Source organism: Colius striatus, chromosome 2 (assembly GCF_028858725.1).
Source record: "Colius striatus isolate bColStr4 chromosome 2, bColStr4.1.hap1, whole genome shotgun sequence".
NCBI lineage: Eukaryota > Metazoa > Chordata > Aves > Coliiformes > Coliidae > Colius > Colius striatus.
In genome coordinates, this window is record NC_084760.1 from 30,874,036 (window position 1) to 30,887,242 (window position 13,207).

The following is a 13,207-nucleotide window of genomic DNA, read 5'->3' on the forward strand; positions in this document are numbered from 1 at the left end:
TTGGGGGGCGGCGATCCCCCTCCATGAGGGTCACTGTGGGACCCCGGGTTGCTCTTAGAAGACCTTGAAAAGCAAGAGGACAGGCAACTTTTATAAAAAGAGTATTTTTCTTTTATCATAGAACAGACTCTTTTTAATTCTTAGTTTTTGGATGGAGGGACGGGACAGAAGCGGTCCCCTCTCTGTCCCGTACCGCAGCCCTGGCAGCCCGGCGCGCTCCTTCCCACCCGGGTCGCAGCGGCCCGGCCAGCGGCGCCAGGATTTCTCCAGCGGCAGCAGCCCCACGTTCGTGCGTGATTTTGCCCCTTTCCCTCTTTTCTCTCCCCTCTCTGCGGGCGCCCCCACCCCCCTCCGGCATGGCGGGGCGTCCGGCGGCGGCCCCCGCTGCAGGTGCGCCCGGGAGGGGGAAGCGGGGCCGGGCCGCCGCCCGCCGCCGCCGCGGGCGCAGCCCCGGTCGCCATGGCAGCCGCCTGAGCGGCGCCGCCGGGCCCGGGCGGTGCGGGCGGGGGGGGCGGCGGCGAGGGGCTGATGTCACGGGGCTGGCGCCGCGCAGTCCGGGCCGGCCCCGGGCGCGGGGCGGGGCGGGGCGCCCGGGGGGGCGCCCCCGGGGGCCGCCGCGCTCCCGCCGCCGCCGCCGCCGCGCACCCCATCGCGGCCGCAGGCTGGCGCCGGGCGGCCCGGGCCCCCCACGGCGGGGCGCCCCGTACCTCGCACCCCCAGCACCCGGAGCTGAGCCCCGAGTTTGTGCCTTCCGAAGGCGGCGGGGGTGGGGGTGGGGGCGGGGGGGTGCGCGGAGGAGAAAGCGGCGCTTTGTGCACGGCGAGCGGCGACGGTTTCCTACCAGATGTTTGCAGTGGCGGCTCGGCGTTGAGGACCGGCTGTAAAAAGCTCGGTCGAAAACAAGAGGCGGACGCTGTCGCCGAGGCACACGCCGCCACACGGGGGGCCCGTCCGTGTCCCCGGGGAAGAGCCCCCGGGGAGCTGCTCGCAGCCCCCGTGATTTCGGAGTCCCCCACGTAGCGCCCCCTCCCCCCGCCGCCATCCCCGCGCGTTCCCCGGCAGGGGCGCGGACAGCGGCAGCACGGAGGCTGCTGGTGTGACCGTGCTGGAGAGAGGAGAGTTTAGGGGTCGACGAGCTCCTGCAAAAGCAAGCGTTAGGGGTAAAAAGAGCAGGACTTAGGGAGAGAAGCGTTACGAAAAGGCCCCTCAGTCGCTCGCCCGGGGAAGCGGGGCTTGCCTGCCCGCAGGAACAGCTTGTCGTGCGGAAAGCGCACATGGCAACCACTCGGTGACAGGGGAAATGCCCAGGTCGGCCGCTCGCCTCACAACTCCGTGGTGCAGTGAAAAGTATGCCAAGCCCTGGGTACCAAGACCTGTACCGATCGCGAAGGGCACCTCTGCAAAGTCAGGCCGGACCTCACTGCAACAGCCCCACGCTGTCCCAGCACAAGTGATGGTGGGAGATAGGTGAACGTACTTGTCCATGTTGGCTATTATACCAAAAATAGTGTCAGAATTTCTTCCACTGATACATTCGTGAGGCAGAAACACAAACGTGCTGAGGACTAAGACGTGCGGCTGCAGATGAAGCACCAGATACTCTTGATGGAAAGGGCTAAAGTCGCTCTAAGTGGTGATTTTAAACGGGAGGGGTGGGGGAAGATGATTATTTACTGTCTTTAACTGCTCTTGATCAACGCGTTCCCCTGCCTATCAGACTGAACGTTGAGAGGTGCACTTTCACCCCTCGCGCTTAAACCGCGTTGCACTGTGTCCCTGTCAGCCCCGGCACCGCCTCCAGCCCACCCCCGAGAAAAGCCCCGGGGCGAACCCCTGCCGGCACCGCCACCCGACCCCACCACCGCCGCAGGAATGCCGCCTTCATCCGAAAAACTATCGGTCCAGCTCTCCGCAGCTTTGTCCCCAAGTGTCCGCCAGGTCCCGGCCCAAGCCCCTGCCGCGTAGCTATGCGCAACAACGCCGATACGCCCGGTATGAAAAGAGCCGCGAGTGACAGCGCAGCCCTCACGCGCGGTACGGATGGCGGCTGTCAGTACGCGGCTCTTTGCAACGGACACTAAAGCGCCCTAACCACGCTATTACAAGATCGCTGTAGCATTTCATTTATATGACCCGTGCATCTACGGCCAGCTCTAAGTTTAACTTCGCTCAGGTAGTATGCGAAAAGCCGGGTCGGAGCTATGTCGGTGTGTTGTTACGCAGCCGTTAGTAGAAACAAAATACAGAAAAAGACAATGGAGCTAAACTTGAAAAAGAAATGTCCCTTCTCCAGCTGAACAACAACAAAAACCCACCCTAACTTTTTCCTCTGGAACGTTTCTGGAAGATGTTTCATTGGCTGCAACCAAAAGCTGCGAAGAGTACAGCGTGTAATAAGTATTTGCATTTGTCACCAGCAACAATCTATGCATAATTAATGACAGCGCTGTGTCACACGCACCGAGAGGGTGCAGGCGTGCTGCCTGTCAAGGGTAACGCATGGAGATGCCTGTATGCACGCTTCCCTAATGATCGCCAATTAATGGCATCGTCTGCAACAGCCCTGTACTCACGGAGCAGGGAGCGAGCACTGCCCGCCTGACCCTGACCCCGCCGGGGCTCTCGCTGGCCCGTTCTCACCGGGGCACAAAGTTGCAGCCGGTTCTGTAGGTTTATCTCGCTTTATTCTTGACGCTTCCGTCTGCAGCCCGCAGCGCTCTGCCGCCGGCCCACCCGGCCACCGCTTTACGCTGCCGTGTTTTTAACGGGCGCTTTCAGCAGCCGCCTGGTGCTGCCATTCACGGTCACTTTCGCCAGGGCTCCCGCCTGCCCCACGCGCTGCGCCCCTCGCTCCCTCCCGGCGCCGCCAGCCCTCACGGCTGCTGCGCGCTCGCCCCCGCTCCTTCAGCGCACCGCGCTCCGCGTCCTGACTGACAGGGGAAGCAACGGGGTGCCGCCCGCGGCACCGGGGACCTGACTGGCACGGGCCGGTGTCAGCGCGGCCCAGGGGTCGGCGGGCCCCCTGGTACCGGGCGCCAGCGGGCTCCCCCCCGCCGGCCGCGCAGTATTTACTCCCTCAGCTGTGCGGCGCGGCCACGCCCCCTCGCGGGATTGGCCGTGGGGGCGGAAGGCCCGCGCAACCCCCGCGCCACCCGCCCCGCCGGTGGGGGCGCCCCGGGGGGAGGGACGTGCCGGCGGCCGCCAATGGCAGCGAGCGCGGGCCGGGCGCGGCGGCCGCGGCGCTATAAGGGGGCGCCGCGCAGGCTCGCGCCTCAGTGCGAGCTCAGGCAGCGCGCAGAGCGGGAGCAGCGACAGCGCTCCGCACGCTCCCCGTCCGCCGGAACCGCGCTCCGCGCTACGCCGCCGCTATGAAAGCTTTCAGCCCCGTGCGGTCCGTCAGGAAAAACGCTCTTCCCGAGCACAGCCTGGGCATCTCGCGGAGCAAAACCCCCGTGGATGACCCCATGAGCCTGCTGTATAATATGAACGACTGCTACTCAAAGCTGAAGGAGCTGGTGCCCAGCATCCCGCAGAACAAGAAAGTGAGCAAGATGGAAATCCTGCAGCACGTTATCGACTACATCCTCGACCTGCAGATCGCCTTAGACTCGCACCCCACCATCGTCAGCCTCCACCACCAGAGACCCGGGCAAAATCCTTCCTCCAGAACTCCTCTGACCACTCTCAACACAGACATCAGCATTCTCTCGCTACAGGTAAGTGCCTTCCCTGTCAGCTCCCGGCCCTCCGCGGAGCTAAATAGGGGGGGTCTTAAGTCGGTGTTGGAAGGCTCTGTAAGACAGAGCGGGATGGTGAGGGAGGGGATGCGCCCGCCGCCAGACGTGCCGCAGGCGAAGCGCTTGGCGGCTCGGGACAGTTTTCTCCTGCTCCTTACCTCTTCCCGTATGTTGTTTTTCTCCTCGCAGGCGTCCGAGTTCCCCTCAGAGCTCATGTCAAGCGACAGCAAAGCACTTTGTGGCTGAATCAAACGGTGAGTGCAGTACCTCTTCTGTCTAAACTTAAAGCGAAAAGTGCCTCCCCGGGGAGTGGGAGGCGTGATGGTTATTTCTAAAAATCGGGTCCTAAAAGTTGAGCGGGGGATGTCTTTGTAACCAGTAAGAAGTCAGACTTAAGATCTGAGCTTTGCCGTCCAAAGTTGTTGCTAAGGTTCATTAGGCAGCACGGACTGCTTTGATACTACTCGCTGCTTAATGCAAATGCACTCGTTATCTGTTCTTGGAGTCTTAACTTCCTGGGCCAAAGTGACTGATTAAGTTGGGAATCTTGGCTCAATTCCTTAAAAATCTGCAGTGTGGGATTGTCTGCACTATCAGTTAAATAAGTGACTGCTTTTAATCAAGTAATTGCTGTAAGAGGCAGACTGGCGCCTCTGAGCGTTGCATTTGCAGAGATGTAAATAGAGATTGAACGGAGAATCCTTGTCCTACCCTTTCCCTCGAGTGTATGTTATTTTAATGTTCAATTCACGCTCTGGAGAGCGAGTGTGTGAGCGTGTATGTGTTGCATCTGGACGCCAGGGTTTGCCCAATCTCTGAGTGTTTGGTTAAATGTTCAAACTGTGGCTTCCTCTCTGGCGCCAGTCTGTCCGGATCTCTGCCCTGTTAGCATTCTCTTAAATATGCCTCTTTTCAATCTCTTGCAGGTGTTCCACCGATGAGATTTTTTTTTTTTGCACAAGGAAATGTCTACAGGATTTTTTTTTTACGTGCTGAATTTATTTTTCAGCTGTATCTGGAGGGGAAAATCCACATCTAACTAAAAGGACTTTTAAGAATTAATAAAGAAGAAAAAAAAAATCAAGATTGATCTTTATCCCCATCCCATTCTTCAACTTGGACTGAACCTAGTTATTTATGAAGAGACTCTTAAATACCCTTTCCCTAGTTGGAAGGCTTCCTTTATATACTATTCCCAACATGGGGAGCGAAACAAGAATCTCACAAGGAGTTGCCCATTTTAAAGCAGACTTTGCCTTTTTTTTCCAAAGGTGGAGCGTGAGTACCAGAAGGATCCAGTGTTCAGTTTTTTAGGAAAGTCTGTGGTCAGAAATTACCTTTTTGACACAAACCTAGGACTGAATGCTGTGTATATATTTATATATAAATATATATGAGTGAAACCTTGTGAACTCTTTAATTAGAGTTTTCTTGTATAGTGGCAGAAATTTACATTTCTGCAAAAAGTGTAATGATGTACTTAATCATGCTAAACTTTTTATAAAAGTTTGGTTGTAAACTTAACCCTTTTTATACAAAATAAATCAAGTGTGTTTATTGAACTCATTGCTTGCTTTATTCTTTGGGGACTAGCTGTTTGCAGGCTTGGATTTGTGTTGTAGTTGGGGATGGGGGGTAAATACTTTGTTATGACTTTACCAAGTAAAAATTCAAACATGTAGCGAATATAAAGAATAAAATTACCTGAAGTGAATAATTCTTGTAACTTGCAAAATCTTATTTGAGTGTATATTCTAAGCTTCTAAGTGATCTGCCTGTAAACAGTGTGAAAGGAAACAGAAAAGGAATTTATTGCAGAGGGGCTGCTATCGACAAAGTGTTTGGAAACATACCAAAGCAGCTAATCCTGAACCCTTCCCCTGGAGTCTTGCCTCTTTTTTTTTTTTCCCTCCCTTCTTCCCCCCCCATGGATGATTCAGTTTAGTTGTAATGGTCCAGATCTGTTAATTTGTTTTAATTTCAAGTGATTGCTCTAAAGGTTGTGGGTGGTTATTAGTTCCCCCAACTGTTACAATTCTCTAAAAAGGCATTGAATGAGAGAGTTGGTGATGCGTTAACATGGGATTCAGAGTGATGGAGTGACTGTTGCCTTTCCACACTGGAATGTTCATGCTTCCATGCAATATTTCAATGAAATGGGGTTTCTAATCAGTTGCAGCAGCTTCCCTCTGTATGACTAAGATACTGAGAACTGAAATGAATTGCTGTTGTGTTACTGATTAAACTTTGGCTGCTCCTAAAGGGACTGCTTCTCCATAAGAATTAAATTAAGTTTGAAACTCACGTCTAAATTCCTAAAAGCCGGGAACAGCTTATTTCTTCTTTCTCTTGCCCTTGCATCCTACATATCCCTTACTCAAGGGGCATTTACTGTACCCTCTGCAGACACTAACTTTTTCATTAGATTGATGGAGTTGTCATAAGACAGGGGATGCAGGAACTGTGCCTTATCAGATGACATTGTAATTTAAGCTCCTATAAACTGGTCTGAAAGAGAACGTTGAGTTTGAAGTCCTGTATATGTATTCAAGGGAATAACTTAACACAGGAGTGAAGGAAACTTCACTGCTGCTTTGGGGTAAGCACAGCAGGCTCTCTGGCAGTCACCGAGCTTTGGGCCTGAGGGAGCATGTTGAAGGTTTCTGGGGACTCTTAGAGTGACAGGCAGGAGATTCACCTGGGGCCAGTAACACTTTCACCAGCAAACAGGTGGGTGGGTGGTGCTCTGGAGCAGCAGCAGCTGCTTTGCCTTGCCTTGCCCTTGACACCAAATCCATTCACGTAGGCTGGGAGAAAGCCAGCTCTGATCTCTTAATGCAGAAGCGGGCCCTGCCTATGCAGAAGCGCACCCTCTCGCCGAATCAATGCAAGCAGAAGACAAGAAAGGTTAGGGAAAGCTGGGGCGGAGCGAGACACAGGGGACAGAGCTGGGCTACTGCTCCTCGCGTGCCCCCCCCCCCCGCAGCGCTGGAGGAGATCTCTCCGTGCAGCACACGCCGGCGGTGCCTCCTCTGGCCAAACCTCGCTACTGTCTCAACATCCACAGGCAGGGTTTAGCTCCCGACTTTGTGCAATGAATGAGCGTTTAACCCTGACAGCCCACTTAGTAAAATATTTTACTGCTGCAAATCAGCACTCCTCAGTCCCTAAAACATTCTTTGCCACGTCTATTTTACCTCACTCTGAACAGTAGCAGGTTTGGGGTTTTAATCACAGTTATTGAGATTTTTGACCTTCCAAACCAATAACAATCTAAACCAATCACCACCCATATTCTCCTTGAAAACTATTTTTTCACCCCATTGTTCATTTTAGGCTGAGACCACAGTAAGCATCACTTTTAAACCCACCATTCAGTTCAGAAAATGAAAGAGCTGCAACAGTCAGATCATAGTAATTATTTTAAGATCAATCCCTTTAGAAATGAAGGCATTTGCACTTTGATATTTTTAAGCTATGGGATGATTAACACACTTGTAGAATGAAACCGATTTCCTTATCATGCATAGCCAAAAGAGAAATTCACAATTTACAAGGCGTGGGGAGCTGAGCAGGAAAACAAACAAACATGTTTTTAAAAATGTAAATTAAGAAAGGGGGGGAAAAAATTCCTTTTTCAGGATTAACTAATTCATCGTCTCGACAATGTCTTCCTCTGATCAGAGCTAGGGGCTTAAGCTGGGAGCTCTACTTAGAGATCCACTCTGGTTTTGTTCTCAAGATTTTTGTCGCTCAGAGATAAACAGCAAGGTCAAGACTGACTCCCCAAAGCCTTAACATTAATTCTTGAAGTTTCCCGAAGATAGGGGATTTCTTTTTCTACATCATTGTCCCTGCAGAACACGTTAGAAAAATCTGTGAGATTTTTCAGCACTTTCCCTGGCCCATTTACTCCATCTCTGAAAACAATTGTTGCCAACAGTCCTGTTAACTGATTTGCTGGACACAGTCGAACATAGGTCCTCTCAAATACGATAGCAAAATAATTTTGTCAACAATCATGTTTAAACAATGTCAAATCTTTTCAAGTAGGCTACTCATGAAAGTTGCAAATGCACACTTCCCCACGGGGAAACACAGATGTACACACATGCACACAAACATCCCGATCCATCAGAGACTAGAGAGGTGTCTCCTCTCTAGAAGAGAGGTTTCCAAACCTGGATTTGCCTGTGTATTGGCCTCACCAACACATGGACCAGCCCAAGCCACGAACGTGCACTGAAGTGCCTCATCTGGATTTTCAAGGAACACCTTTGTGTTATAAAGTATATCTATAATGCGCTGCCGGCGATGGGTGTTAGAGCAGCTCAGAAATCACCCGGCCGGTGCACAGGGGCGGGTGGTAGGAGCCTCTCCAGCCTCGCAGCAGGTAAGGGACCCGCAGCCAGCAGAGAGCCGGCTGCCTTGTTTTTACTCTTCTCCGGGAAAGCAGGATAGTGTCCATTGCACTAAAATTGCTCCCGAGCCACTAAAGAGCCCGCGCCAACGTTTTGACAAAAGCACTCCCGAGCGCGCCGACTCGGCGCGGAGCCGGTGCGGTACGCGGTGCGGTGAGCCGGCGCGGTACGCGGTGCGGTGAGCCGGCGCGGTACGCGGTGCGGTGAGCCGGTGCGGTACGCGCTGCGGTGAGCCGGTGCGGTACCCCGGCTCGGCGGCGGGTCCGTGGAGGCCCACTGCCACCCGCCGGCCCGCGCCGGGAACGCAGCCGCCGCCCGCCGCCTCCGGACACGGCCCTTCGGAAGGGACAGCGGCTACGATTCTTTACCTTGTGTGAATAACGAGCAGAGCAGAGGTCTTCCGTGGGTTATTTACACTCATATTTCATAGCCGCATCTAGGAAAGGATGTTGCAGCCAATTCAGCTCTGCTGGCTGGAACTGTCACTCCTGAGGAGGAAAGTGGTTTGTAAAACGCTGAAGAAAAAGCTGCATTTAAAATAATAAATACTTTGCTCGGGCTGTTATGGGAAAAGCACTGTTTGCTTAGCACTGCTTTGTATTTGACTCTGGAAAGTAAAACACGTTCTCTAGACAATCCTGTATGTGTTAAGGGCTCCCCTATACAACAGTTTGCAGTCTGGATCAATTCATGCAGCGTGGAAAAGATAGAAAATAATTTACTAACGAGCATTATCATATTTGTGAGTAAGCATCTCTTTCCTGTTTACCACTGTCCTTGCTTGCTTAAATGCAAAAATGAATGATTGACAGAGCTTCTACTGGAAGCTGTAAAGAAGGATACCAGAATGCAACTGTCGCATGGCAAACACTGGTATTGAATATTGTTCAGAAAATGGTTTTCACAAATGGACTCTTTAAAAGTACTGTTTTGCAAAAGGATCCGTATTTTCTGATTCTACAGGTAAATGAAAACGTTTGATCTTTGAAATGCCATTTGTTTTACCCACATTACCATTTTCCCCTCTGGAACAGCCGTCTAAGTTATCGGGATTCTAAAGTGCGGGAGCCAAATGCAAACATTGTTTCAATAAAACAAAGCTTATATTGCACAGTGAGTCACTGATTGTGTGAGCCACTTGCTAAAGTAAATTGAAGGAGGAAACAAAAAAGGAAACAAACAAATGCAATTACTTTTGGGGTCAGTTGTAGTAACTGAGAGTAATTCATATTCCAGTTGGTTGCTTGCCTTGAAAAAATATTAAAAATGAGGGGACATGAGGCAAAGACTGTACATCGGGGCAAAGTGAGAAAAATGAATTGCACAGACAGTGCTGCAGTGGACTTGGTGCTGCTGGCCGCTGTAGAGGACAGCCCTTTACTTGGATGTGACAAATGAATAGATAATACAATATCATATGAAGTTATATCACCTATCCAGATTTGAAACAATTAAACTATGTTACTTGCCAAAAAGAGGATGTCATTATAATTTCCAGTAAATATCCCCACAAATGACACCATGTCTGTGGTGAACAGGTTTATGAATAGATCAGGTATTTCTGCATAAAAACTAAGAGCTTGAGGAAGCTTTCCTTTACTACTTTACATAGTTTTACTACTGATGGCCGAACTTTAGAAGGTCACACAAAGCTTTGGGGGTTTTTTTGTTGTTTTGGGTTTTTTTTAAAGGACTGGACTGTATAACTGCTGAATTCATCTGTCATTTGGAAGAGAATAAATTCTTTTGATACTTACCATCTTGCATTTGAGCAGACACGGGACCAGCAGTATTTCCTCAAGTGAAGCCCCCTCAGGCAGCCCTCTCACTGACAGCTGCAGCAGCAGCCGATGCCCAGGGAAGAGCAGAAGACAAGTGTTAGGTGATACTTCCTCTGTGTACTCCCAGCATCTTGTGTTCTTCAATAATAGCCTTGCTGATATTTTTGGCATATAGATTAACTTTGTTGTACTCTGTCAATACAGAAATTGAATATCTTACCTGAGTTATACCACTCATATCTTTTTTTCTCATCATGCAAAGAGGTGCAGTGCTCTGAAGGGGGAGAGAAGACAGGAAGAAAAAAAAGGAAGATAGAGAATCTCACATGTATGAGACTGGGCAAGATCAAATCATCATATCTTGCCTTTAAAAAAAAGCAATGAAATTGAAGTTTGACTTAAATTTTCAGTCTTGTGCAAATGTCTTTCACCTGGAGTAGAGAGCCCAGTCTTCTTCCCAAACTGGCCATCTCACTCAAGTAGAAAGCTTCTTACAGCCCACAGAGCTGAGCTGGTTTAGCTACGGCTGTTATCAGCACCCCAGGGAAGTGCAACGTACTAAGACAAGTGTCCTTCGGTGTCCTTCAGCCATATTTTCTGTAAACCTCATGCTCATCCACAAGAGGTATGTGATTTTTTAGAAATTTGTGCAGAACTTGAAGAGAAGGAATGTGATTATAGTCTACTGAAAATCAATGTAGAGAGTAGAGAATACAGGAGAGCTTGTGCTCAGAAGAGATGAAGGTGCTAAGGTTCAGACCAGTAGCTTCGTACCCAGCCGTAACATACCAATGCACTGTAGAAAAGATGAACTTGCACACAGCATGAGTTACTTCATTGGAAATGGGAGAGAACGTTACTCATGGACATCATTATGCAGGAGGTTACTAACCTACAAGAGATGTGGAAGATGACAGAAGATACCTATCTTGCATTTGTTAAGGATAAGAGAGATCTGCTCCCAGAGCAGAAATATGCAAAAAAAAAAAAGATGAAGAATATGAACATGCAAATATTTTCTTTTAAATTCACATTCAGTGACAATATGCATTAATATACAGGAATAAAGTGATGGGAAAGCTATTTCAGAAGAACTGGTTAATCTACTTCCCACAACTTTTCCACAAAGTATCTCACTTGTGCTTTTGTATTTCTGCTCCTAAGTATGTGAACAAACTGTGCCACCGTTAGGGGTTTGCTTGTTTTAATTAAAAAGTTTGTGTAAAACACATTAACTAAACCTCCCATTAGTACTTTTCAAAAGATGTAACAGTTAGAAGGCTGAGTAAATTACATGCCAAATCTATAAACTCAGACTAGCTCTCATTAAAAAGCTGTTTTACTGCACATAGATGATTCCACACAACAGATACAAAGTTAGGTGCTGCGCAAGTGGACACATGCTGTTTACTAATCCTTACCCAGGCCCATTTTGCTCAGGTTATCCCATCATTGCTCTTACCACTTATACAGAAAAAGCTGCAAGTATTGGTTGGACCTCATCCTGGAAGTACTAAAGCTTCACAGTGCCTATACAATTAAATTTCTAAATTCCAATGTAACTCTGCTTCTTCAGTCACTCAAAAATAGAAAGAGTTCCTTGAAGATTTAACTTTTAGGTTTAATTCATTTGCTTCAAGAACCTACCTTAGATTCCTTCCAATACAAGTCTAATTTAGAAAAATAGCCATGTTTAGAGGAAGGGAAAAACTGTAATTGCTTATATGGCTGGACACCGGTAATAAACTCATACATAAAAATTGCGTATGTTATGTACACACCACATCCAACATCCAATTAGCACTTTATTGACAGCACGATGAAAATTCTCACAATCTGAAAATCTGAAAGAGATTGCCACTAATATTGAATGGTAAGTTATTTGTGGCAGTTTTGAATATTTACTATTATTATTATTACTATTTTAGTGGGCTCTGAGGTTGGTAATATTGTCCAAAATGATAAAGGTGAACAAACAGAACTTACCAAAGGAAAGGAAGCACTTATGGAGAGATATCCAAGGGCAGAAACATACACCTGGACTATGTCAGACCTGGAAGAAAGTAAATTTGTGAGTTATGAGCCTAAAAATAACTGAAGTCCTTCATATGGAAAAAGAAACTCAAAAGCCAGGCATCAGAGTGAGAAAAGGAATCAGGTATTTTATTGGAGTTCCAATGAAACATGTTAAGGGGCAACAAGCTGTCACAAAACAATTGGAAATGTGAATAAAAGTGTAAGACTTAGACAAGAGGGATACACAAAAAGTTCCACTTAAACATAAGAAAAAACTATTTCACTGTTTGGGTGTGGGAGCCCTGGCACAGGCTGCCCAGAGGAGTTGTGGAGGCTCCTTCCTTGGAGGTCTTCAAGACCCACCTGGACGCGTTCCTATGTGACCTGATCTAGGTGACCCTGCTTCTGCAGGGGGGTTGGACTAGACGATCTCTAAAGGTCCCTTCCAACCCCTACCATTCTATGATTCTATGATACACAGAACATAGTATTCTTTACCCCTCTCCCCTAAAGAAAACCACCATGATTCTGCCAAGGAAAGGGAAGAAAAACAGGTTTTATGTGAAGAATCACAGGTAATGGAAAAGTAGAAAATACAATTATGAGATAAAGAACTGTTCAGTTAAGAAAGAGGCAGGAGTATTTTTACAATGTAGAAAGTGAGTGCAGTCACAAATTCTAGAAAAAAAAAATCTGATATATTAAAACAAAGACATGGAAAACAGTTGTCCCATGAACTAAAGAAGGGGATTTATCCTCTAGCCTCACTGAAGAGCTTTAACAAACAGCTAAAAACCCCTATTGTAATTCCACAGTATTTACAAGTACCAAATTTGTTCCGGCTGGTCTTGAACCTCAATCAGAATGTAAATTACTTCTTTTCCTCCATTTTGTAAATTATTCATACTGCATAACCTACAGAAGAAAAAATAGGATTTTAACCTTTGATCAATTAACCCAATTCAACTTTTTTCTGAAGAAAAAATAAGATCATTATCTGTCAAAGTATTCCTTTAAAACTTCCTTTCACAGGTTCATTTGGTAGGAAAATTATGAATTCATTCTCTTCAGCAACTCAGTTCCTGCCAAGCATACTGTAACAACAAAATATTAGCATAGGAACCACAGAATTCACTTAAAACAGGGAGAAGAAAAAATAGGTCAACTCTGACAACTTATTTTTTTAGGTTCAATACTCTGGTTCAATTAATAGGGTTATTTGTGATGAAATCCTATGTATTTATAACATCTA

General features: G+C 48.1%; 1 protein-coding gene across 1 annotated transcript; it reads left to right on the forward strand.

Annotated features, from left to right (window-relative positions):
* Positions 1-3,286: 3,286 nt before the first annotated feature.
* On the forward strand, positions 3,287-5,299 carry ID2 (inhibitor of DNA binding 2). Its single transcript, XM_010199100.2, has 3 exons — positions 3,287-3,716; positions 3,927-3,991; positions 4,664-5,299. Exons 1-2 carry the CDS (start codon positions 3,369-3,371, stop codon positions 3,981-3,983), a joined length of 405 nt encoding a protein of 134 aa, XP_010197402.2. The 5' UTR covers positions 3,287-3,368; the 3' UTR covers positions 3,984-3,991; positions 4,664-5,299.
* The last annotated feature ends 7,908 nt before the right edge of the window (positions 5,300-13,207 follow it).

Coding starts and splice junctions, on each gene's coding strand:
- ID2 (XM_010199100.2), top strand. CDS start 3,369: ATGAAAGCTTTCAGCCCCGTGCGGTCCGTCAGGAAAAACGCTCTTCCC. Junction 3,717..3,926: donor TCAGCATTCTCTCGCTACAG/GTAAGTGCCTTC, acceptor TTCTCCTCGCAG/GCGTCCGAGTTCCCCTCAGA.